The sequence below is a fragment of the Zingiber officinale genome, chromosome 1A (assembly GCF_018446385.1).
Source record: "Zingiber officinale cultivar Zhangliang chromosome 1A, Zo_v1.1, whole genome shotgun sequence".
Classification (NCBI taxonomy): Eukaryota; Viridiplantae; Streptophyta; class Magnoliopsida; order Zingiberales; family Zingiberaceae; genus Zingiber; species Zingiber officinale.
The window spans coordinates 24,796,112-24,822,781 of NC_055987.1; the positions used below are offsets into that span (position 1 = coordinate 24,796,112).

At 41.7% G+C, this 26,670-nt stretch overlaps 1 protein-coding gene across 1 annotated transcript; it reads right to left on the reverse strand.

The window, feature by feature from the left end:
- Positions 1-21,524: 21,524 nt before the first annotated feature.
- On the reverse strand, positions 21,525-26,395 carry LOC122021270 (APETALA2-like protein 3). Its single transcript, XM_042579376.1, has 10 exons — positions 25,737-26,395; positions 25,625-25,650; positions 25,499-25,529; positions 25,312-25,399; positions 25,061-25,206; positions 24,572-24,616; positions 24,367-24,470; positions 24,145-24,266; positions 22,539-22,640; positions 21,525-21,985 (listed from the first exon to the last, which is right to left on the reverse strand). The coding sequence occupies exons 1-10, from the start codon at positions 26,243-26,245 to the stop codon at positions 21,752-21,754; spliced, it is 1,407 nt and encodes a 468-aa protein (XP_042435310.1). The 5' UTR covers positions 26,246-26,395; the 3' UTR covers positions 21,525-21,751.
- Positions 26,396-26,670: the final 275 nt, after the last annotated feature.

Here is a 26,670-nt window from a genome sequence, read left to right on the forward strand (position 1 = left end):
CATCTTTTATTTAGATCTTGAAATATCAAACACAAGAGGCTAACGAATCTAGGTAATTGAATTTATGTTTTCGATTTTGTGTTTCTTTTGTTTTTCGAATTTATATTTCGATTGTTCTTTTTTGTTAAACCTAAAGTTACTAAAAGGGAATTAAATATTAAATTTCGTTGAAAGGCTTTATCTAGGAAGTGGTGGATGCTCCCATACCCAAGAAGGCCTAGTGTCTCGCCATGTTTAACCTGGAATTCAATCTCTGAAATTAATATTTAATTGAATTTGTAACATGGGTGGATTTGGATCAATAATGTTAAGCATCGTTTGCGATCCAAGTCTAAACCACCAAGAACAGATAAGTTAAATTTGGAATCAATAATGTTAAGTTCCGTTTGCAATTCCTAATTTAATTTCTAAAAAACACAATAGGTTGTTAGTAAAGGTTCAGGACTTGTACAAAATTTTTGTACAGGGGAACCAGTATGATATTCCGCATAGCAACCAACAACCGCCAACCTGGAAAGCGAGAAGAAGGCCGAGTTGGTTGCCTGCCTCAGACAAAATCACAGCGTGTTCGCCTGGTTGACACATGAGCTCCCTTGGATTTCGTCGAGCATGGCTCAGCATAAGCTTCACATCCAACCGGAAGTTAGGCCCATGAAGTTGAAAAAGAGGGAGTTCAACGTAGAGAGAACCTAATCATCCTGATGGAGATCAAAAAATTATTGGAGGTCGAACACATCCGGGAAGTCTAATTCCTGAGCTGGCTCGCTAATGTTGTGCTGGTCTCCAAGTCGGACAACAAGTGGAGGGTATATATCGACTTCCATGACTTGAATAAGGCATGCCCAAAGGATTTCTACCCACTGCTAAGGATCAATCAGATGGTGGACTCTATGGCAAGCTGCGAGCTACTTTACATGCTCGACGAGTACTAAAGATACCACCAAGTGTCGCTCGCTGAGGAGGATCAAGAGAAGGTTACATTCATCACGACCGATGAAACATATTGCTACAACGTGATGTCGTTCGGATTGAAGAACACCGGCGCCACCTACTAGAGGTTGATGAATAAAGTGTTTCATCGGCATATCGGTCGTAACATAGAGGTATATGTCGATGATATATTAATAAAATCCCTTCGACTTGCTGATCTTTGTGAAGATATTGAAGAAAAATGCTGAACATTAAGGGCATATGGGATAAAGCTGAACCCGAGCAAATGTCTGTTTGACGCAAAGAGTGGCCACTTCCTCGAATACATCGTCACCAAAAGGGGCATCGGGGTCAATCCGAGTAAGGTGAAGGCGCTATAGGATATGCTCCCGCCCCGTAACTTGAAGGAGGCCCAACGGCTGACTAGACGGATCACAGCATTGTCAAGGTTCATCTCCAAGTCATCTGATCGAAGTCATCTATTCTTCAAGGTGCTGCACCGAGCGACAAAATTCTAATGGGACGAGGAGTGCGACAAGGCGCTGGAAGAGCTTAAGGAGTACCTCAACTCCTTGCCTGTATTGGCCAAGCCGATCAAACAACCAAAGCTAACTAAGTTAGCTAGTTATTACCCTAGTTATTATAGACCAAAGCAAGTCTCACTTTGGCATCAGATGGAGAGAGTCTCCTTCCCAAACAACTGGAGGGCACCATTGATTGAATTTCTCTGATCAGGCGGCACCCTATCCGATCAGGAAGTAGCTTGTCTATTGAAAAAGAGGGTCGGACGATTTACATTGATCGGGGATCAACTTTATAAGAGAGCTTTCTCAAGGCCACTGCTCAAGTGCGTTGGATCAGAAGACATAGAGTACATCCTCCAAGAAGTACATCAAGGCTTCTATGAAAGTCATTCAGGCGGTCGATCATTCTTCAGGAAGACACTGCTCGGGCAATAGCCACTTGCTTGTCGTGCCAAAAATATCATAATATCCCTTACCGATCGACCGAGGAGATGAAGGCATCCACGAGGACCGTTTCCAATGGAAACCGCTTATTGAAGATTCCTACTCGTTGCCATAAATTATTTTTCAAAATGGGTGGAAGCTGAGACATTAGAAAAGATAACCGAGCATATGGTCATCAAATTCGTCTCACATAACATCTTATACTAGTTCGGCATCCCCCGCCAGCTCGTCTCAGATAACGGGAGGCAGTTCGCTAGTCGGAGGCTCAGGGATTAGTGTGAAGGCTATGACATTCAGCAAGCCTTCACCTCAGTGGCTTACCCCTAGAGCAACAGCCAAGCGGAAGTCACCAATCGAGAGATCCTCAGACGTCTACGAGCGTGACTCGACCATGCAAGAGGCAGTTGGATCGACAAGATCCCCAGCGTCCTATGGGCCCTTCGCACGACTCTCAAGGAGGCGACTAGCCTAACACCCTTTCATCTGATGTACGACGGTGAAGCGTTAGTCCCGGTGGAAATCGGAGTAGAATCTGATCGGGTGTAGTTCTACGATGAGGAGAACGTCGAGCAAAGAATTATGGAGCTCGATTTGATGGATGAGGCATGGGATAAGGCTGTCATTTGGCTGATGGCGTACCGATAGTGGATGAAGTAGAACTATAACCAGAGGGTGATCTCGAGGTCCTTCCAAGTTGGTGATCTAGTGTGGAAAAGAATAAAGCCGGTCAACGACGTCACTAAACTCGAAGTCCCATGGATGGGACCCTACAAGGACATGCAGAAGCTTCGCTCAGGAGCCTACTATCTGGAGGACGAAGATGGAAGATAGCTCGAGTGACCGTGGAGTGCAAACCATCTCCAACCCTATAGGGTCGAGTGAGAGGTGCGTGAATAAATATAAATGTACCTGTATAAGTGCATGTATGGCTTCTGGATGCAGGATAAATATGAATAAAATCACAAGTGTTCAAGACTCTTGAGCCAATCAGCCAAGTTCAAAGTTGAGCAGTGACTATAAATTCTAGTCTTCACCGACAGTCGAGCGGCGACCTTAAACCCTCGTCTATATCAGTGGTCGAGCGGCGACCTTAAACCCTCATCTACATCAGCGGTCAAGCGGTGACCTTAAACCTCATCTACGTCAGCGGTCGAGCAGCGACCTTAAACCCTCGTCTATGTCAGTGGTCGAGCGGCGACCTTAAACCCTTATCTATGTCATTAGTCAACCTTAAACCCTCATCTACATCAACGGTCAAGCGGCGACCTTAAACCCTTATCTATGTCAATGGTCAACCTTAAACCCTCGTCTACGTCAGCGGTCAAGCGGCGACCTTAAACCCTCATCTATGTCAGCGGTCGAGCGACAACCTTAAACCCTCGTCTACGTCGACGATCGAGCGGCGACCATAAACCCTCGTCTACGTCGATGGTCCAGCAACGACCTTAAACATTTGTCTATATCAACAGTCAAGAGGCGACCTTAAACCCTTGTCTACGTCAACGATCAAGCGATAACCTTAAACCCTCATCTACACATTGGAACTGTCGAGTGGTGATATTAAACCCTGGTCTTCATCGACGGTCGAGCGGTGACCTTAAACTTGTGTCTACGCACTTCAACAGTTGAGCGACGACTCTAAACCTGAGACTGTGATGAAAAATGGTTGATTGACCGCTCTAAAGCTAAGGCTACTATGGATAAAGATGATCGACAAATATAATGTAGGATCAAAAAGCGCTAGAGGGGGTGAATAACACTCATGGTGGTTTCATAAAACTTTGAGTAAATACGCAGCGGAAAAGTAAAAAAGACAACACAAACACCAAGATTTTACTTGGTTCGGAACTTATGGCGACTCCTACTCCAAGCCCTGCATGTAAGAGTGCTTTCGATGGACAATCACTAATCAATCTAAAATAATACAAAATGATTACAGTTGTAGTACAAGTAACTTTTAAATAAAACAATACTAACAACTTCGTATGAGGAAATCTCTAGAAGAATTGTCGTCGGAGCTTTCGAGCATTGTGGAAGCATTCTCTAAGCAGCTCAAAGAATCGAAAGTCATTCGTTGTGTTGTATTGAAGCTCCTGGTCGAAGCTACTTTTATAGGTTGTTCTAGGCACCCAAAACCCCTCCGGGCATCTGGACCACATGGCTCTGCTACTCCGCGCGCGCCACATCAGCTTGGCGATAACTTTTGAGTTTTGGGCGCCTAGACCGACTCCAGGCACCCGGACCAGCTCGACAAAAGTTGGATCAAAGTAATATATATATATATATATATATATATATATATATATATATATATATATATATATATATATATATATATATAATAAAAATTGTGATGACTTTTTGACCCAAGGATTACGATGCCGATTGGGAACGCGTCCTCACCTACTCCTCTCAGGAGAAGTTACCTGTTGCCAGATTGATCCTCTAGACCAATTGGACTTTTGCTCAGTATCCGAAGCTTCCGGTCTTTATGCTGGACGTCCGCTCCACGACCCACCCAGACTTCCATCCGGTTTGCGACACCAGGATTTCAACCTAGAGTCCCCGACTTTAGGATTTTTGCCCGAAGCCTTCGACCCGCCAAGACTTTCCGTCTACGGTTACCACCCCCTAAGACTTAGAGTTACCACCCCGTAGGGTTTTCCACCTGCCTAACCACAACTAGGACTTTTGCCTAAGAACACTTAGGACTTTCTTGCAATCTTATTCAAACTCGTTAGAGCGCAAATAATCTTAATTTTGAACCCTTTGTCATTATCAAAACTCAGGTTCGATCGTCAGATGCTTCCTGCACCAACATATAACGTCACTGATTGGTAGTCCATGGAGCCACACTGAGAAATTTTTTGTAAAATGGTAAGTGGCGTGTAGCCTTATTCCAACATAGCAGCGATGATTGCACGAGTGTTTTCAACAAAAGCTGAACAAAGAAGTATCGAACGGTTCAACATGATGGAATAACACTAAATGAAAGGGTACGTCGAACGGGTGACTCTACATTAACACTTGCAAAGTTTGTATAAGATAAGGTAGTACAAAAAAGAGGCAAGCACCGTAGGAAGCTGGTTCACTCAAGGTAATCCAACACATCATCGAGCAACAACTCAGTCATCTTGTCCCGATTGATGACCTAGTTGCTCAGAGTGGCAGGGATATGGCTGCTGTTGTTCATTTGGTGGAGCATCCCATCGATGGCTAGGTAAAAGAGGCGAAGCGCTCAGTCGGTGAGTCGATCATTGAAGGGGTCCAAGCGGAGGTAAGCTTGTTTCTGCATCTCGAACCGACTAGACTCTGTGCTTTGGTAAACTTCCAAGGCTAATCGAGATGCTTCTAAGTCTGCCTTCAGAGTGGCCAGCTCCTCATTCTTTACGTTGAGCTAGGTGGGCCCTCGCAGCGGACCGCTCAACTGACTAATCCTCCCGCTCAGCATTTAGGGACACCTCCGTCTCCTTCAGACTCTGAGCCAGGACCCGAAATTCTTTGTCCTTGATCTCTAAATCTTCGATGGCTCGGAGCTTCCTGGTGTTGGCCGAGTGGATCTTTGCTTCCAAGGAGGAGGTCTGCTTGTTGAGTCTCGCCAGCTGCGTTGCCTGCTCAGCATTCTTGCCCTTTTCTACCTTCGGTAGCTCAGAGCTCCTCTATAGATCAGCCTTTAATTGGGCTACCTCGGTGCTCATCTGCTCCAAGCGCACCTGTGAAGCAACTGATTAGTCGCTCGAAGTGCGCAGCTGCTGGACTTTGTTGGATCGAGAAGCGCTAGAGGGGGGTGAATAACGCTCGTGACTATTTCGTTCGATTTGTAAAACTCAAGTGTTAAACGCAACGGAAATAAAAGGAACAACACACAAAGACACAAATTATTTACTTGGTTCGGAGCATGTGGCAACTCCTACTCTAAGGCCCGCGATCGTTGATCGCTTTCTGTGGGCAACAATTATAATATCATAAATGAGAGGACAACTTTGAAGTACAATATTAAAACTGGAATACAAGCTATACCGACGATTAAAATCACTATCTTGAAGCTTCGAGTCGTCAGGGTCTTGCCGTAGCTCAGCCGGATCGTCTTGTTAGTAGTACACAAGAGAAAGAGCTCTAGAGGATTGATTCTCTAAGTGCTGCCTCGACAACCCCTTTTATACACTGCTGAAGGCACCTCCAAGCACGTCCGAGGCGCCTCCAGGCGGCCCGAGTCGCACGCGTTGATCAGCACAGAACTGGTCGCACTTATCTGCTTTAAGGCGCTTCCAAGCCTCTTCAAGGCGCCTTCAAGCCTTGGTCCAAGGCGCCTCTAGCTTCATCTGAGGCGCCTCCAGCACTGCTTCGCAGTAAGCTTCCGCTTTGCACCCGAGGCACCTCCAAGCTCCATGGAGGCGCCTCGGACACTGTTCATCCGATGCTTAGCTTGTTCCTTTCATACCTGCAAGACACGTTAGTCTCAAAACAACAACATACCATGCATGACAAAGTTAGAACATATATAAATATGATAAATCAAGTAATTGATAGCCATCGGACTGTCCGGGTCTGACTTAAGATTTCCGACTGGAAACCCTAGGTCGACTCGACGCCTACTGCTCCCTTTATGGGGAACGCGCCCTCACCTACTACACTCAGGAGAGTTACCTGATGCCAGTCCGGTCCTCCAGACTGACTGGACTTTCTGCCTAGGGTTACCACCCCCTAGGACCTAGGGTTACCACCCCTTAGGGTTTTTCTCCACCTAGGGTTACCACCCCTAGGACCTAAGGTTGCCACCCCTTAGGATTTTCCTCCACCTAGGGTTACCACCCCCTAAGACCTAAGGTTACCGTCCCCTAGGATTTTCCTTCATCTAGGGTTACCATCCCCTAGGACCTACGGTTACTGTCCCCTATGATTTTCCTTCACCTAGGGTTACCACCCCCTAAGACCTAAGGTTACCACCCCTTAGGTTTTTCCACCTGCCTAACCGCAGTTAGGACTTTCCTGAAACCTCATTTAAGCACATTAGATAACAAGTAATCTTAACTTTGAATCCCTTTACCATTATCAAAACTTGGGTTCGATCGTCGGATGCTTCCCGCACCAACAGACTTCATGCTCTAAATAGGTGAGTCTATGGTGCATGGCCAAGCTCTCTATCCAGAACTGCAACAACAGGAAAATTATAAGTGTCGAATGAATCAAAATAAATACAAATGCAGTGTATATACCCTAGTGGACATCTGGGAGTGACTGTTGGGCAGCTTCCCCGGAGAGATGACCGCTGCACGGGCTCGAGCATCGACTCATATCTATGCGAGCAGCCCTTGGATCCTTATATGGTGCTCGGGGTGAGGAACGTCGGGTCGTCCACATTGCAATACTCGTCAGTCAGCAAATGGATAATCGTCGTTATTTGCCTCTGGTTTCTCGGGCCAGAGGGGTTTAAAGTCACCCTGCCCGAAGATGGGGATGTCAGAATTGGTCGAATGCAGGACACTTGGGACACCGACAAAGATGGTGGCATGAAGGCGACCGACAACGTGCAAATTGTCCCCTGAGGCAGCGCGGACAATGAGAGTGTTCGATCGGATGATAAGGAAGTAGGGAGCTCTGTGACTCCCTGCTCGAGAGGAGGAATGAAGGTCTCACCCCGCTCGGAGAAGGGTCAAGAGAAGGTCGTTCGGGAGGAAGGTCGGCGGTTATGGCCGCTGCGTCACTTGCTGCCATCTGACTTCTCCCAACTCCCCTCCCCAGTGCTTGTGTTCCCTCTTCTTTGCTGAGCGAATCCTCGTGAGAGCCGACCGGTTGTAGACCGTGACTCTCCAACTGGGCTACGGTTGCAGGATTGATCTTTGAGTCTGTGAGCTTGCACTTGCTGACCAGACGTGCTCACAACATGATTTGAGCTGCAAAAGAGGAGGAAAAATCAGTTAGATTCAAATATTGGGGAAAGAAAGAGCATATCTAGGTTGGACGGAAGCTTCATGCAGATCAGACTCAAGTCAAACACGTAAAGGACGCCCTCGAACAGCAACTTATGGATGTGGTACTTCTAATCAGCCAAGTTTGAAGCTGCCTGGAGATAGTCCGATCAGCTTTTGTATTTCCTGAGTGGTGGTGGGTTTGTCACTTCTAGTTGTCAGCTGGTCGGAAAATCTAGCCGCTCGGGAAAGCAAACGAAGAAGTAGTGGTCCCTCCAATGCTTATTGGAGGATGACATTTTATCAATGAAGATCAAGCCCACTCAGTCTTGGAACAGAAAGGTCCCCAGCTCGGACAATTTTGGGTAATAGAAGTAACGGAAGAGCTGAGGAGTCAGAGGAATGTCATGCAGGCAGAACAAAACTACGACCTTACACATCAGCCAAAAGGAGTTCGGCAATAATTGATTAATAGAAATACAGAAATATTTACAGGCTATGAAGAAGAAAGGGTGGACAAGGAACTACAAACCAATGGTAAACTGATCCCTAAAGAAACATAAAAAACCCAACAGTGGTTCATGTGGTCAGTCAAAGGCATAAGGAATGCCAATTTGATAGCCGGAAGGAAGTTGGTAGGCTGATGTTAGGCTCTCAACATCGTCTTCATTGAACCTAGACTCGGTAGAAGTATACCAGAGCCCAGGGACAGGGATGAGGGGTTGCGAAGAACTGGCCATCGAAAAAGGCATCAAGGAAGAACTACGAACAGATTCAGATAAGAAAAAGTGAAGGATCTTACAGGAAATCGCCGGAGAAGAAGAAGAAGCAGAGCGTCACGTAGAGAGTGTGAAGACAAAAGCGTGAGGAAGAAAGAAGACGGCAACACACGAGGGGTTTATAAGCCTTGCAACTGATCGACCTGAACCGTCCGATCCATGGTTGTGAAAAACTAGGAGATCCAGTCGTTGAATTTGAAACGGCGCCTGTCACGTCGCCGACGGATATCCGCCTGTCACGTCGAACGTGTGGCGGCAAAAAGTGGGACACATGGCGGTCAACTAACGGAAGCATTAATGAGGCTTAATTAAAAGGTATGGCTACGTGCTCGGCCATAATGATCAGAGATTTGCACTGTCTTCAAGAAATCTGGATGACATCAGGACGTTCAGCCAAGAAGACGCGAGGAAAGGAAAAAATTCACCAAGTGTTGTCGCTCATCATCCTAACCAAGCACAGATAAGGGATTATCACACAGTCGAATGGCCGAAGCACAATTTGCTTTGAAAGGCATGGTCTGAGCGACAGTTACGTACTTAGCCTGGCGATACGAAGCCGAATGCCAAAAACGTGGGAGCCGCCAAAGACTTAACTAGTCCGGTCATTCGTGTTAGTATCAACCCTAGTACCAATTATGAGATGATTATAAATGGCTCTTTTTGTATCATATTTCATTATTAATAAAGGTAAAGTTGGTTATTATATTTATTTCATTTCAGTGCAGAATGAATATGTATAATAATGTCCTAGAGTACGAGATTCTAATCTACAACATATCAATTGATTGAATTGATAATGAGATATTGTAGATATATATAGAACACTACTCTTAACTATTCCTAGTCAAGCATTAATATACATAGACAATATTAATGCGTTGAGACTAGCATGTAGGTTAACGGATGACTTAATCTCAGAAGTCATGGATATGAGATATCAAGTTGACACATGAGTATATATTAGAAAATATATAATGAATGACCCTCCATGAGAATATTTCATGGATCATTATATGAGTGTCATAAACATTCTTATATGACTATTAGTATGAATAGTCCTTAGACTTAAAGTCACTACGGTTTCCTACATAAGGAGTTGTATACTTTGATATCGACAAACGTCACCCATAACAGGGTGGACCATTAAGTCGATCCTTGGGTATGCAATAAGTTATGTGGAGGGATGTGAGTGATGTAGATAGAATCTATCCCTTCTATATAACAGAAGTGATATCTATGAGCCCCTTGATTAGTAGGACACAAGAATGCATGGCTATGCTTAAATGAGTCAATATGCGATATTGAACTTATTTGATTGAGTGTGTCTACTTAGAGATCAAGAAACACAAAGATTAATAAGAGGATGACACGATCTATGCCTCATTGATCAATTTAGATATCAATGATAGAAGGATTGAGTCATACAAGATAATAGCCACGGAAAGGTTAGGTCGGATCTCGACATTTTCGTCACTTGGATAGCAATGATGTCTTGCTAGATGTCACTCATTGTTTATGTATCTAAATATTGATTTAGATACATTGCCAACATTACGAGAACCTATTGGGTCACACACAAAGAATAAGTCAATGGAGATGGATTCATATGATGGATCATTGGATTAAATCTGATTCAAATTAAACTCATTGAGTTAGACTCAATTGGATCCAACTATTGGATTGAGTCTAATTTAAATTTGATTCATTGATTCAATTGGATTGATGATTAATGAGTTGGACTCATTAAGTGATTTCATGAGTTTGAATTCATGAAGAAAGAGGAGTGTACAACTTGAATTACTCAAGCATTGGATGCATTAGATGAAGAGTGAACAATTTGAATTGCTCATGCATTGGATTCATTGGATGAAGACAAATATTAATGTCAATAAAGACAATTGACATTAAGGCATAAGGTAATTTCATGGTTGTAAAAAGGTAAATACGCTCACCCCCAGCGCCCCCGCCAACCTGTCCCAGGACTAACACGGAGGAGGTAAATCACGGACGGCTACTAGCCTTTGGAATAGAAACTAGCACATAAGGGTGGCATAAGGTAATTTCATGAATCTATAAAAGAGGATTTTTGGATTCATTTTCATGATGAGTTTTTGGTGTTCTTGTTCTTCTTCCTCCTCCTCTCTTCACTTGATCGAAACTTCCAAGAAGGGTTGCTAGCACAACCTTTGGTTGTTTCATTCTCCACTTTATGAATTTGTGAGACAAATGAGACTTGTTCGTGTGGATACCATAGAGGCGTGACCACTTTATTGCGCTAAGATCTGCATCTAAAGAAACGTTACTGTTGGGATTACGAAGGGCACACAACAAAGGTATAACTCCTTTTTCAAGTAGAAACTTAGTATATGGTTTCCTTTCGTATGGATCTTCTGGACAAGAACTAGATGTTTTCCGCTGCGCTTTCGCGTGTTTAGCGCCCTATTTCCTTACAAGTCGGACTTGCAGCCTCCTTCGACTAGACTTGAGGGGGAAGCTTGTGATGTGGCGGTAGAGGGAGGCCCACCTGGCATAGAGTCAACTGCCAAGGTGAAAGTAAAGTCAAGGTGGCCAATGCCCAAGTGTCAAAGGTTCAAACGGAGGGAAATTACAATGGCCAGTCGGATTAGTCAGGGCCCGACCGACTGGAGACATGTCCGAGCAGACCACCCGTCCAGCTCAGGATAACACATAAGACAATCGACGCTCAGTACGGAGTAGTAGGATGCCAAAGGAGACTGGGTAGCTTGTCCAAATGGGGTAGAAATGTTACTATACAGTCACCGCATAGAAGAGCAACTGAGGTCGACAGAGCGAAGGATTCCCGGCCGAGCGGCTACCTCGCTTGGCCAAGCAGCGGGACCTACCCATGGATGGAGCGAAATCCTGGTCGAATGGCTATCCCACTTGGCCAAGCAATAAGACCACTATAGTATCTCTCGGCATCCTTTTGGGAGATATTGTTGCTGACACAAGGCATGGTCGACAGGCGGATCGTACAGCGGAAACTTCTACTGTCTTGTTAGGGATATGCATGCCCTGTTAAAGTATGATGTCAGAGGTACTTTCTTAACATGTCCTCTCATAGGATATATTGGAGAACATGCCCACACCTCTAGAAACATGCATATCGCCCACCAGGGCTCTATATAAAGGGGGTCCATCACCGACGGAGGTACGGATTATTACTATTTAGTGCTAGTTCTACTGTTGCTCCACTTCTTCTACAGCTCCGGTGACTGACTTGAGCATTGGAGGACTAATGCCGGGGACCCCTTCCCTAGCTCGGCACTGACATTACTTATTTTGCAGAGTGGAACAAGGTCTATAGTCGGTCAACGAAGCCGCCACATCCCTAGTTTTCCACCTTCCCACTTTCGGACAAGATAAAAATTCATAAGAACTAGTTTCATGTCATTATAACCTTTCTATATATATATATATTGTTGGATCGAGCTAGCAGAGGGGGGTGAATAGCTCATGTATTTCGTTTGATTCATAAAACTATCGGAGTTAAAAAAAGCAGGTGGAATAAAGAACAACAGAGACACAGAAATTTACTGTTTGAAGCCTTGATCGACTCCTACTCAAGGCCCACGATCCTTGATTTCCATGGGCAACAATTATAAGCTCGTCAATTACAAACTAATTACAATGAAAGAATAATAACAACTTTATACCGATAACTAAAGAAGGTGCGTAGGTTGTTGTGATATCAGTAGTATTAAGGTATAAATTGCTTGGAGAGTTTGTAGCTGTTGTCTGGTCAAAACCCATAAAGGGTGTTCAAGTGCCTCCATCCGCCCAGGCGCCTTGGATCCCTAAGTATTATTCCAACGGCCATTGCCTAGACCTTGATGATCGTGCTACGCTCCTTAGCTCATTAAACTACCATTGAGTGCTTAAGAGTCAAGCTCTGCTGGCTTGAGCGGCCAACTTAAGCTGGGAGGCTGGCCACTCCGAGGCGCCAAGCTCCATGGGCGCCGGGACCTATTCATCCAGGGTTAACTTGTACTCCTTTGTCCTGCAAAAGTGTTAGTCTCAAACACTTACCCCTGAAAACAAAGTTAGTACAAACAATAAATATGATAATATATATATGGAGTCCGTCTCGTGTATCTGGGATTTTCTAGGTCGAGGGAGCATCCCCATGGGGCGCGTCCTCCTTACTCCACTCGAGATTTACCTTGCCACTGCCATGTCCACACGGCCCGGACTGCTTGCTGTTGCCATTCATCTTGGGCGTCGGTTCCAGACTTCTACGGTTCGCGACAAGGGATTTTAACCAGGGTTACCACCCTCTAGGATTTTTGCCCAAGGCTGCCAAGACTTCGAGCATTTTTAGCAGACCGGTTACCACCCCTGAGGGGTTACCACACCTGCCTACGCCAACTAGCATTGGGACTTTCACTCACCAATACAAATAATGTAGAACTTAGAATAATAACCCTTTGCCATTATCAAAACTGTGTTCGATCGCGGATGCTTCCTGCACCAACAATCTCCCTTGATTATGGCAAATTCAAAGTTAAGCGAAAAGATGCAAAACATATAGGCATAATAAGTAAGCACAAGTATATACACAAGAGTACATACAAAGCTCCCTTAATAGCTCCCAAATCTCTTTTTTCTTTGATTTTCTTTAATTACTTTGAATTTCCCTATACTCTCCCCCTTTGCCATATATCAAAATAACTAAGAGAGAAATCAATATAGTAGTAAACACTTAAATTAATTTTCTTGTAAATATTTAAAGCTTAAGTGTATTTTTCAGTTTTTGGAGCAGATTTTGAAATGATTTTCAACATCATTTTTAAAGGGTTTCAAAATGAGTTTCAAAATATTTTTCAAAGTATTTTTAATAAGTTTTTCAAATATTTTCAAATATTTAAGTTTTTAAATATTTTTAGTGATAAAGCGTATTGGTATTTGAATAAGTTTTCAAATGATTCCTTGTATTTTTAATAAGTTTATTCAAATATGGCGGTTTCAAGGGAAGAAGTTTTGGCCAAATATTTTTCAAAATAAGTTTTTCAAATATTTTTTAAAAGATTTTGAATAAGTTTTTCAAATATTTTTCAAAGTATTTTTAATAAGTTTTTTCAAATATTTTTCAAAAGATTTTGAATAAGTTTTTCAAATATTTTTCAAAATAAGTTTTTCAAATATTTTTCAAAATAAGTTTTTCAAAAGATTTTTAAAGTGATGGTTGATTGAGTTTAGTTGATTATAATTAAATTTGTTTAAATTTTGATCAATCTGAACTTATTTGAACATAGATCCATCTCACCCGATTCTAAATTATCAATCAGGTAATCTTAAGTAATTTTGTGAGATGGTTATCTTGAATTTAGGTTATTTCTAATGAGTAATTTACATTTGAGTTAAACTTAGGTTTTCCAAATATTCAATTAAATATATCTTTCCATGATTGATTCCCAGGTCAGGGCGAGGCTCTAGGCCTTCTTGGGTATGAGATCATCCACCCCTTCCTAGACAGAATTGCTCAAAGAAATATATATTTAATTTTCTTTTTTAAACTCCTAGATTTAACTAGCAAGTGTAAATTACGCCTAGATCCTTAAGCTATCCTAGTCTAAGCATGTATATTGCAAGAAAATAAATAAACAAGCATCAATCAATTTATATATTTATTGAGATGGTTTTTCTATTGGCTCCCCCTGGATCATAGCCTTGATATGATCTATCAAGGAAATGGATCTGATCCTTAGGGACCCAATAGTGACCAGGTCCAACTTGATTAACTAAGTTTGACTTAGGGACCCATGCTTGAATTATGCTTCTATTCTTTCTGTTTACTAAAGATAGATATGATTTATACTTACTTTTGGTTCTAAATCCAAGTCCGAATTTGTTGTACACGGCTTGCTGTTTTCCAAGAATCAGATCCAAATTCTTGGAACTAGGTGAATCGTTCAATGCTCTTGAGTTCTTTAATTTGAGCTTTCAGATTAAATTTTTTTCCTCAAGTTGTTGGACTTGAGTTGAGTTTCAATTTGAGTGGTTAGAGTCGAAGTCGTACCGCCTTAAGAGATGTTACCTCCTTTAGCGACTTAACTTGGATGTTGGATTTAGCCAACTTTTACTAAGTAAGGTAATAATTCATGCAAGTTATCTAATTGAAATGCGAGTAGTGAACTTAGGTGGGGTTTGGTCCTCGGAAATGAATGCGATTCATGGCTTTGCTCTCGCTCGACTCGGCTTGAGCTACGCCTTAAATTCGGTGTACTTACTCAATGACTCGGTTTCAATGTCTGCGAGGAAGCTCGGTTCTTCTTTGTCGGACTCGGATTGCGTCGACGACTTGGACCGTCAAGTCGCCTTCTTTCTTTTCTTCTTGTTTGACTCGATCCCTTTAGTGAGTGGTGCAGACGCAGACTCCGTCTTGTCCTTCTTGGTTGTTTGAGTTTCCTTTTGACTTGCATATTTTCCACAAGCTTTATCGGTTTGGAAATAACCGATCTTTTTTGGACTTGGGCAAATGCTGCAAATTGGCTCACAGACTGAGGAGGTTGTCATGAAACACATGGGAAATATCATGGGTTTATAGAGAAAAGATATCTCCATTGGCATGGGCCTTTTGGGAGAGCCCAAGGCAAAACCATGAGGCTTAGGCCAAAGTGGACAATATCATGCTATTGTGGGATATCTAAATTCTTCGATCCTACAATTGGTATGTAGGTTCGCGAAGGTACATGCGCCTGGCACAAAGATGGTCATTGAACCATGTGGATACAATATTGACCTCAAACAAAAGTGGGGCTCTATGTTCGGATCAAGAGGACCAGACGAGGCGAAGTCTAGTTGCGGCTAGGCGAAGTCCTAGTAGGTCGGGGGTGGGTGGGTCGAGATCGGGCGGATGAAGCCTGGTCCTTTGTTTGGGGATTGTTGTTAAGGTTGCAAACATAGTCCCATTGAAACACATGGAAGATCATGGGTTTATAAGAGAAAAGATATCTCCATTGGTGAGAGCGGGAGGAGCCGAGCAACAAACCATGAGGGCTTAGGCCCAAAGTGGACAATATCATGCTATTGTGAGATATCTAAATTCTTTTCGATCTACAAGCAACACCTTTCGACGGTATTAATTGCCGCTCATGCAATTCTAATTCGGAAAATAATTCATCAAGTTTTATTGAAGATAAATCTTGGAAACTTTGTAAGCATCCACCATGGATGCCAAAGCGTTCTTGAAAGCGCTTACACGTATTACATGCGGTTTTCCACCCGATGCATAGCTCTGTGAGGGTTGAGCCCTGTGCATGAAGGCGGTTCGCCATCTCACCTTCCTGCATTTTAATATTATACAATTTATTTAAAATTAAATCACGCTACTTACTTTAGCGTCGCGCGTGCTCGCATGCATGTTCGATTAGTTTGTTCGGCGCGCCGAAAATGGTCCGACTCTATTCGGTTCTTCTTTTGTCAACCGCATTGTAGCATGCAAGTGGCTTTGGCATCTGCTTCCACCTTCTTCCCGATCTGGTGTCCCGGTTGGTGCAGGCGAAACGCTCCCGGTGTCGCGTAGTAGCTCGAGACCGGTGCGGATGATGATCCACATCTCAACTCTGCCTTGAGATGGTAGAGCATCCGGTTCTTCCAATAGGCAAAGTCTTCGCGGGAGAAGGAGGCGGGGCGGTAGTGCTCGAGCCTTCTGAAAGGCCATTAAAAACTTGCACAAGGAAGAAGAGAAAATGTGTAGGGACTTGATCTGGATTAGCGATCGGTAAAAAAATAACTCAGTGATGTTGCACCAACCTCGCGAAATTAATCTGACGATAAAAAGCGGAATATATCAATAATACTAATTTGATTGACGAAAAAAAATAAAAATACCACGACAAAGATGCGTGATTGGTGGTTGCACCGGATCAACGCGACCCGCTCCGATACCAATTGTTGGATCGAGGCGCGCTAGTGAATAGCGCTCGTGGCTATTTCGTTCGATTTGTAAAACTATCGGAGTTAAAAAAGCAGCGGAATAAATAAACACAAACACAGAGACACGATGGAATTACTTTTTGAGCCTTGATCGACTCCTACTCGAAGGCCCGCGATCCTTGATCGCTCGGTGGGCAACAATTATAAGCTCGATAATTACAAACTAATTACAATGAAAGAATAATAACTTTATACGCAACTAAAGAAGAAGCAAAGCTCGTCGGGTCGGAGGTTGTTGCAACACTACGGATCGGTATGTTTAGCGACTATATGCAAAGGAATCGCTTGGAGTGAATTGTTGAAACTCTCTTATAAAGGGTGTTCACGCCCATCCAGGCTCTAAGGCGGATCCCTAAGTATTATCCGTAAATAATCTGATGAAGCTTTGACCTGCCTCTTATCGACAGGCACCTTCATCGGTGTCAGGCGCCTTAAACTACTCCTTGGCGCTCCAAGCCTGCCAAATTGCGCTGGCGCCTCCAAGCTCCATGGGCGCCTGACCTCCTGCTCAATGAGGTTAACTTGTGCTCCTTTGGTCTGCAAAAGTGTTAGTCCCAAACACTTACCCTACAAAACAAAGTTAGCACAAAATAACGGTAAATATGATAATATGATATAATGACAGTCTCGGCGCGTCTGCGGTCGACTTGCCACGGCATCTCGGCGGCTTCAGGGAAGCTCGAGCTACTCACTGATCCTTCGGGTTTCTTTACCTGGCGCAGATCCCGGACCCGGCGAGGCCGACCACGGCTACCCGGCCTTCATCGGCGTCAGGTCCTCGCCCTTCTTGCTGGCCGGATGCAATTTTCTCGGGTTACTCTGCACCTTCTTCGTGCCCGAGTCGAAGCGAAGACTCTGGCATAGGGTTACCACCCCCTATGACCTAGGGTTACCACCCCTAGGGTTTTTCACCTACCTAACCACAGTTAGGACTTTCCTAAAACACTCACTCAAATACATTAGATAACAAGTAAGCTTAACTTTGAACCCTTTGTCATTATCAAAACTCAGGTTCGATCGTCGGATGCTTCCTGCACCAACACACACACACATATATATGTATATTAGCTTGCTGTGACGAATCCATGGATTCGACGTAGAATAATTTTTTTTATTTTTTTATAAATTTAAATTTTCTGAAGCCGGTTGAGGTACCTAAAATTTCGGAATAACATGAACACAGTTTCTATAGGTTCATATTGTTAGGGTTAAATATAGTCTCATATTGAAAATACATGGGAAATATCATAGATTTATTTTAAAAAAATATCTCCATTGGTATGAGGCCTTTTGGGTAGATCCTAAAAATAAAACCATGAGGGCTTAGGTCCAAAGTGGATAATATTATACCATTATAGAAATATCTTAAATTTTTTTTTGTCCTAATACCTATAAATCACCAAATTATATAAAATACCCTCAAATACTAATTTGACTTAATTGATTATTTTTTAAACGCAAATGTGCCCAAAAAATCTAAATGGAACTCATAGAAATTGATTTCGTGTCATTTCGAGCTTTCTAAACTGGCTTTGAAAAGTTTAAATTAAAAAGAAATATTATTCTGTGACAAATTCCACATTTGTCGTAGATGTTGCGACGAATCCTAGATTCATAACAGATTTTATGATGAACTAATTATTTGTCATAAAATCTGCAATGAATCCGTGATTCTTCGATCTTAATATATTAGGTCAAATAAATATTTGATGATATTATTTAATTAGGAGATTTATACGAACTCATAGAAACTAATTTCATGTCATTTCGAGCTCTCTAAACTGGCTTTGAAAATCTTAAATTAAAAAAAAAAATTATTATCATGTGACAAATCCAGAATTTGTCATAGATGTTGCGACGAATCCTAGATTCATAACAGATTTTACGATGAACTAATTATTTGTCACAAAAACTTCGATGAATCTGGGATTCGTCTCAAAAACTACGACGAATCCTAGATTTGTCGCAAAATCTGGGATGAACTAATTATTTGTCGCAAAAGCTACGACAAATATTAAATTTGGTCGCTAATCTCTAATGACTTTTTCGATAAAATATATTGTAACGAAAATATTTAGTTACAAAATTTATTACTAATTTACTATAATTTATATTTTTATCGTTTTATTTTAGTGCAATTTATATTTACTCCCTACTTTTCTTGACCTTAAATTTATTGGTTTCAGTTTATATATATATATAAACATATTTGATGAAATTCTTGATTTTATATAATTTCTAAATTTCTTTTATTATACTGATGAAGCGGGATATAAGAATTATATCTTCAGTCCATCACTACTAAAGTTATGGAATCTATATCATTGTGGCCTTCAAAAAGTAAATGTTTAAGAGTTCTTCCACCAGAATTATCCCTACCATTTTTGAATTCTCGAATTTGAATCTAAATTAGAGGCTCAAATCATCCATATTTCTTTTATCTATTTTGAATAAAATTGAAGCTCCAACTCTAAGCTAGATTAGTAATTCGTGAATAGAAGGAAAACCACAACCATTTCTCCAATAATAACCGCCTTCACTGCTATAAAATCGACCTCTCCTCGATTTCAAGAACAACAAGCTCTCTCGACATCCTCAGAACCGACCCAACCGGAAAGACCAGAGTAGCAATAAGCTGCAATCAATGGCGGCAGCCGTTTTGAAAACGAACTCCTTCGTGGCCCTGATGATGTGTTTGCTTCTCTTGACAACGCTGGCAACCTCAAACACCGTCTCACTGGCGCCGGCGCCGGCCTCCCTCTCTGATTGCCATGAATAGTGCGTCGCTAACGGTCAATGGAAAATCATCTGTAATATTAAATGCTTCAGCAAGCACACCGGCTCCCATTTAATATTACAGATAATTTTCCATTAGCCATCGGTGATGCACTGTTCATGGCAATCAGAGAGGAAGGCTAAGCACCAGTCCTCATGATGTAGTGCAATTGAAAATGTATAGTCTTGTGACTGAGAGATCCAGAGTTCGATTTTTAGAGTGTCACGGCCTAGGTTAACATTCTGGTATGCTCTTTCAATTGTGTATCTGAATTTATTTCTCTTTATATTCATGGGACCGATTTTATGGGGATAACTGATGTGACGATTATACAAGGAACGTAAGTTGACTAAATGCACGCTCTCTGTGCCAATCTCCGGCCGGCTTTCTCAAATGATCTCTGCAACTTTAGTTGATTGTACAAACAGAAAGCCATTCGATTTATTTAATCTTTGCTATGACTGCTTGTAGATCACCATGCTTCTGATGAGGCCAAGGGTCCAAGCCCGAGCTCAAATGAAGGATCTTATTGAAGGTATATGGAGCTTTGATTCAATTTATTTGTTGATGTTGAGCGTGATTTTCTTTTTACTGAATTCATTATTTGTGTTAATTAATTCCTATAAAAGAAATATATGAGAGTGTATCTTCTTTATCTTTCGTACATTTTTCTATGCATCCGAATGATGGATGCAAATTTGAAGGGCATTTTAAATTTAATAAAACATCAAAAGGAATTTTTTTTTTTAAGATAAAAGGGCACCGTAAGATATTTTATTTCATTTTTCAACGTTATTAAAATAGCTACCACTAACGGCTAAAATATGTAAAAATTATTAAGTATTTACTATCATGTCTAACATTATAGATCAGCTATTTAGTTTTACAGTAAATGATGATTACATTTATGTTAGATATTTTTTACAGTCTATTTTTAAATTATATGGAAAGAAATAAATCATGAAATTAATTAGTTTATAACCGACCACTAAATAATTAGGAGGTGGGAGGAATCTTTTTTCTCGAGGACATGTATCCATCGAAAATTGATCCCTTGCGTAAGTATATTCTATGGGGATTGTATGAGCTACTTTGTAGTTTTCACATGTTGTAGCAACTATTAAATAATTATTATAATTATGTTTAAGTGATTTTAATTAATTTTAAATGATTTTGATGATATGTAAGTTTGTGTCCCCATGCAAACGACGAAGAGAAAACTCACAACTTCTCTCGGAATTAGTGGAAAGAAGATCTGGCATAACTGCAACGGTGGTGAGGCTAAAGGTTGTCACTGGACCTATCGTAATCCATCCATCACTTATCACTTCAGTGGATTTAACTTGACGTCTTCATGCAGTGTTGTAGGATTTATAGGTTCATGTGTTCACTGAGGTGGTACAGACGAACAGTGCAACGTATTCTTTCCAGACAATTGGGTGCTCAATTGCTTAAAAGGATTGAATTTCTATCAAATATGGTCTTCCTATTCCTATTTCTTAAGCCACACATTAAAGTTATCAGATATCTAACATACATAGTTAGTCTTGTGCCAATGAAATATTATAATTCAGTTCTATTGATACATACCAAACATTTGTATAAATATGATTTGGAAAGATAAAATAAAATACAAGAGTTTAAAGTTTCTTTGCTTTGACAAGATATAGCGACTTAGAAATAAATAGTAGCTGGTAGTTATGATAGTTTAAGCAGTGGCGTACATCACATAAAGCTACTGTTCATGAAATTTAACTAGTCACAAGAAGGCATGTGTAGCCCTCGTTTGCACGTAGGACAAAAGACTCCGAGGGCACGCAGGACAAAAGACTCCCCTTAGCCCATTAATGAAGATAAAGGATTACCTTCAGATCAATGGAGGAGTTTCGTGCTCATCCAGGAAAAGGCCTCTGGAATCCAGACAGGCCACAGCCCCTCACAATTTCCAAACAGCATGCAATGCAAGCACATAACTCCTAGGAAGGGACACCGACAGCACCAGCGGACCAGGAGCAGGTTGTAAAGTCACACTACCACAATAGCCAGTCTTTTCTTCGGGCCCAAAGACTGCTTGAGCCTCAATCTGCCATGAGTTAATGAGCAAAGAACCAAAGAGAGGCGCCCAAGAAGGAACAGTGCAGCTTTTTGAAATCCACATGTAATTAAGCTGCAGGTGCAGGTAAACAAGACAAATGACACCGAGTTGAAGGGATAGCCATAGCAGGTTCAAAGCATACTATTTTACTACATTGGAATATAAAAGGAGAGCCCACTCCAATGTCTACTTGGCATATTAAGGCAGCTCTTTGCTTGAGCTAACCAGCTAGAGTGCAATATCATACAATTCAAGTACTACCCACACCAAGAACACAGTGCCAAAGCTCGCAAATGGTAAACGGCAACCTTTGATATTCATCATCGGATGGGTAATTAATTTCTGCAGTAGTAACTAGTAGTGGTTGCTGATGGAAGGAAATGGAGCCGACCGGAGTTTGGAAGTGGTTGCACAGGCGGCAGCGACGGATAGGCAGCCGCAACAGTGGCAGTAGAGAATCCTGATGATGCTGCAGAAAAGCCTAATGGCAATATAGGTCGGCCACGGATGTGCCATGTCCAGTTGGGGAGCATTTGGGAACCTACCATAGGCCTCTGTGTGCTCCTTTCCTGCATCAATGAAGACTGTCTATTGACATTGATGTCTCAGAAGACTTGCAGGTGAACTTAAAAATGGATGGATAGTGATGAAATATGTGCAAAGCACTGGTAACCCCTTTTCTAGGAAGAATTAAATGCTTATATGTAAAAGGGGTGTCTTCATAATGATATCTGAGGAAGTAGGCTGATTTAGAATACAAGAAAGCCAAGGTACAAAGCCACATAGGGGCGCATTTACCCACTCAGTTCAGGTCTGAAATGATATTCTTCGATTCCAACCCTGTTTTTTTCTCAAAGAAAAATAGAAAGAATAGAAGCCCATAAAATGTCAAGAGCGCATAACAGTTCGTCGCCTTGATTAATATTTATATGAACTAATGTAAGAATCATTCTTATGCAGGAACAGAGCTAAAATGCTGGGGAAAATTTCTCTAAAATGGCATACAGATGATAAAATTTGAACTAAGAAAAACTAGTGAGAAGGAAGAAAGAGAACAGCAACAAGAACATAGCTGTTACTCTGAAAATTTTCCAGAATGAGGAATAAAACAAACTAAAATACCTCAGTGGAAGGAGAGAAGCCCAGGTAATAATTCCAAGAATGAGGGTGCTGAGATGCCATAGCCAAACGAGGATCAGTAGCAAGTTGAATGGGGTTTTGAGTCTGCAAAAGCAGAAAAGAAATCGCAAAGCAATATGACTGATTAAAATTTTTTCAGTAAAAAATGTGATGAAAAGATAATTTTACATCATTAACATTGAAGAAAAGAATTTGTTTCCTACACATCACAGCAAGGACGAATTGATGAGAGCCTCTACTATTATATCTCCACTTCTTATGGAAACCAAACACAATTTAAATCGAACAAGAACAACAATGAAAGTATCATGAAGTTGTGGAAACCAATTCCTGAAAGTAATATTCCAAAAATAAGTCTAGACGCGCCCCCTTTTTGTGATTGTGTGTTTAAAAAATCTGTAGTCCATACAGGGTGCCTAGTTAGTTAGAGGGTGACAGCTTTGCTATAATAGGACAAAGGGTCAATTCCCACCGAGCGTGTGCCCTCGGATAAAAAAAATCTATCCCACCCTCTAACCACTTGGTTATCAACTATAAACTAACCCGTGATTTACCTCGGGCACCTGGAGTGAGCGTAATCATCTTTCGCTACAAAAGTATTTAAAAATTAATGTATAACTAGATCAAGCGGTTAATTTATTCCCTTAGATCAGTCCACAATCATGAAAATTCAAACGGGCAATCTCTAGATCCAGTTAAAGTAAGCTTCGTTTGTTCTTTAACTTATAATGATGCAGGAATAGCTTTTGCGCTGCAAGCCATTGGGGAAAGGAAATTGCACCTGGACACTCAAGAGTTTCAGTGCCACTCATCTAAAATTGACTCACAATGGTTGAAGGTTAAGCAGTACTAAGGCATACAATAGTGTCGTAAAGAGAATTGGGTAAACCACACCACACGCAATGAATATCTGAAATTGGTAAAGATACCTGAAGGTCAAGCTCTATGTAGATGATGCTTACAAGACTGTTTATATTTTGCAGCCATCATTTCTATCAAAAACTGGAACCATCTCTGAGAATTGACACACATACATTGAACAATTGGCACTTCATCGTAACAGATTTGCAGCAAAAAAGGTTGAATCCGCCACCCTAGCGGCCCCACACAGTCGGCCCTACAACCATCTGTGAGGAGGTAAATCGGAAAGCTGTAATTGGCTAGTACAAGGGAGGGTTTTTTCCTCGACTTTGCCGAAATTCGAACCCTTGCCCTATTGTAGCAACTCTACCCCGCACTAGCCAACACAACCTTGCCCCGGGGGCTAAATCAAGTGCCTAAGACACTTCATCGTAACAGAGGATCAACATCTGATTGATTTTGTACCTAATTTCAGTTAATTTAATATATTTTTCTTTCAAAAAACTTCAGAATTTCGACTAAGGTGCTAGGTTGTTCATTTCAAAAAAAAAAATTCTAAAGCTATTCTGAGTAATTCTGGATGCATAAAACACAAACCTAAAAAAATTTATGGTTCACAAGTATGGTGTTTTGAAACATTTTCACACCAACAGAGGAACAACTCTACAAGCCTGCATTTCTCAGAAAATATAAACATGGAATATCCTGATAATGGAATATTATTTACCTGAGCATTTGCAGAATCCATTGAGCCACAACTGATATTGGTTCTAGTGTTACCGCACCTCTTTGGGCTATGGATATTAGGTTGAGAAATTCTCAAACTTAAATCAACATCTTCCATTGCATCTATCCAAAATAAAAGATCAGTTCCGTCAAGTAACGACTACCTAAAAGAAACAAAGGGAGACAAGCAAAGAACAAAAAAAAAACAAATAACAATAGGCACCTTCATTCTCAGTCTCAAGGAGCAACTCCCCCTCATATAGGCTCGGCTCGAAATTGGTGATAGCTTCTCTTCCATTGCATCTGATAGCAGCCTTGTCATATGCTCTAAAGTTCAAAATATGGAAAGAATTTCAAATATAATAAGTTTACAAGTCATTAATGTGTTCAGCAGCACAATACTTATCACAGCCAAAGAGAAATGAAACCTTGCAGCTTCAATTTCACTATCAAATAAGCCGAGATATATATACCTGCACAATAGACAACTCTTTTAGGTAACCAAATAAGAAGATCAAATTGTCTATTTGCATCAAGTTAAATGTTCTCTTTCAAGAAATTTCATGGGGTACTTCTGCTTATTTATTGAGAGCATCAAACTATAAATAAGAAGATATTTCGAAAAAAAATTCTCTCAAAGAATACATTACATGTTATTGAAGAACAAGTGTTGTTATTCTTTCAGGTATTTCATTATTTGTATGACATTTTCCCCCATTGGATTTTTGCACTATGGAATTTCGATGCCAATTTTTTTTTATTAGCAAAATTCTATTTCTTCAAATTATATAAACTGGACAGTAAGTTCAATAATAAGTAAACACCTGGAATACATTTGGCTAAACTTAAATGGACATATTGCGTCAGTAATGTTTGAAAATAAAGAAAGGGCATCAAAATATGCCACCACTCCATACTTTTTTCCAAGGAACTGCCCCATGCGAGCCTCCCAACGGCCACACTTGTGAAGTGTCACCCCTCTGTATTTGGAACTTCCCCTTGCAAATCCAGTGCTTTGCCTACGAAGAATATGCACAAACTCTTCCTTGGAAAGGTTCCTCATCTAAAATTAAACGGAAACAGAAAGCGTAAGTCAAATGATGCGTCCTACATATGATTTTGAATAATATAGCATCAACACCTGCATCCACATACGTGGTGTAGTTACCTGCTTCAAATCCTCATCATAATCACTGAGAGTAAAGTTGATGTCAGCATCAATCCCCCGGAACTTGATTGCTGCACGATCGTATGCTCTGAAATGCATTTACAGTACTATAGCTGATTTTCAATCCATGAACTACCATGTAAAGTAGATAAAAAGAAACCGTGTTTAAGCGGAGGGGAAAGGAAACCTTGCTGCAGCATGAGCAGTATCGAAGCCTCCTGCAGTTTCCGTCAAACGTACAACTACAGCTCAGAATCAGTGGGAAAAAAAGACAATCTTTCCTCAGTTTAAGCCAAAGGAGTTGAATTCTTACCCAAATAGACCTGCTTGCCGCAATCCCTGGTCAAAATCAAAGGACAAAAAACATTTCATATCAAACAAGGAAACCTTGAAAGATTAAAGAGCAATAAACAAAACGTGCGAACCATATGTGGGATTCCCATCTCCCAGTCCTCCTGTAGAAGGTAACTCCGCGATACTGCGAACTGCGGGACCTCGGTCCTCGTCTGCTCTTCTTCTCCAGTTGTTGCTGCCTCAGCATCAATGCGTTCATCTCCACCTCCACCGTAGCCCCGGGACCCACCTTCTCCTTATCCTTACCAAAGCCAAGTTCGCCCCGGCGCAAGGTCGACGAAATGGCTGCGGGTTCGTGAAGGTGCTGGGCCGAAGATAGGGGGAAAAGCTGCCGAGTCACCTTGCTCGTCTCCAGAGATAAACAACCAACCTCCACCACCTCATTTTCGTCTTCGTCGTCGTCAACATCAGCGACCGTCTGTTTTAGGCGGCTCGCAAGAACGTCGAAACGGCAGCTACCCTCGTTGGCTGAGTGGGAATCCTCGTCGCAGGCGGAGGATACGTTGCTCGAAGATTCAAATGCATTAGGCAGCGGAGTGTGGGACTCGTCGGCAGAGACAACATTTAGATCAAACTCCATCTTCCCTTCCAACCTCTTCCCGAATCCGATGCAAGATTACGTGCTGTACCGATCGGAGAGGAATCGGGCGGAGGCGAAAACGACACTTCGAACTGAGGCGATCCCTGACGACGGTGGACGGGGCGATGGATTGGTGGGGAAGATGAGAAGACGCGCAGAGAGAGAAATCAGGTAAACAATTGATATTTAAATAATTTAATCCAAATATTTTATTTTATTTTAGTTTTCTTTCTTTCTTTTTGGTGGGAAAAAATATATAATCCTGAGTACTGCGTTTCAGGTACGTACGGAGTCTACAGGTGACCGCCGGTCATTCGGTTTGGGTTCTTGTTTTGCCCGGTCCCATGTCACGTGCCGCGATGCCCTGGCTGACCCTTCGTAGGTTGTTTCACGATATTCGTGCCAGTATCACCATGGACGGAAAA

Bases quoted from the DNA above. Each gene is read 5' to 3' on its own strand.
- LOC122021270 (XM_042579376.1), bottom strand. From the start codon at position 26,245: ATGGAGTTTGATCTAAATGTTGTCTCTGCCGACGAGTCCCACACTCCG. The intron at 25,651-25,736 runs GTTCGCACGTTT...GATTTTGACCAG, and splicing joins AGATGGGAATCCCACATATG to GGATTGCGGCAAGCAGGTCT. The intron at 25,207-25,311 runs GTAACTACACCA...GTTTAATTTTAG, and splicing joins ATGATGAGGATTTGAAGCAG to ATGAGGAACCTTTCCAAGGA.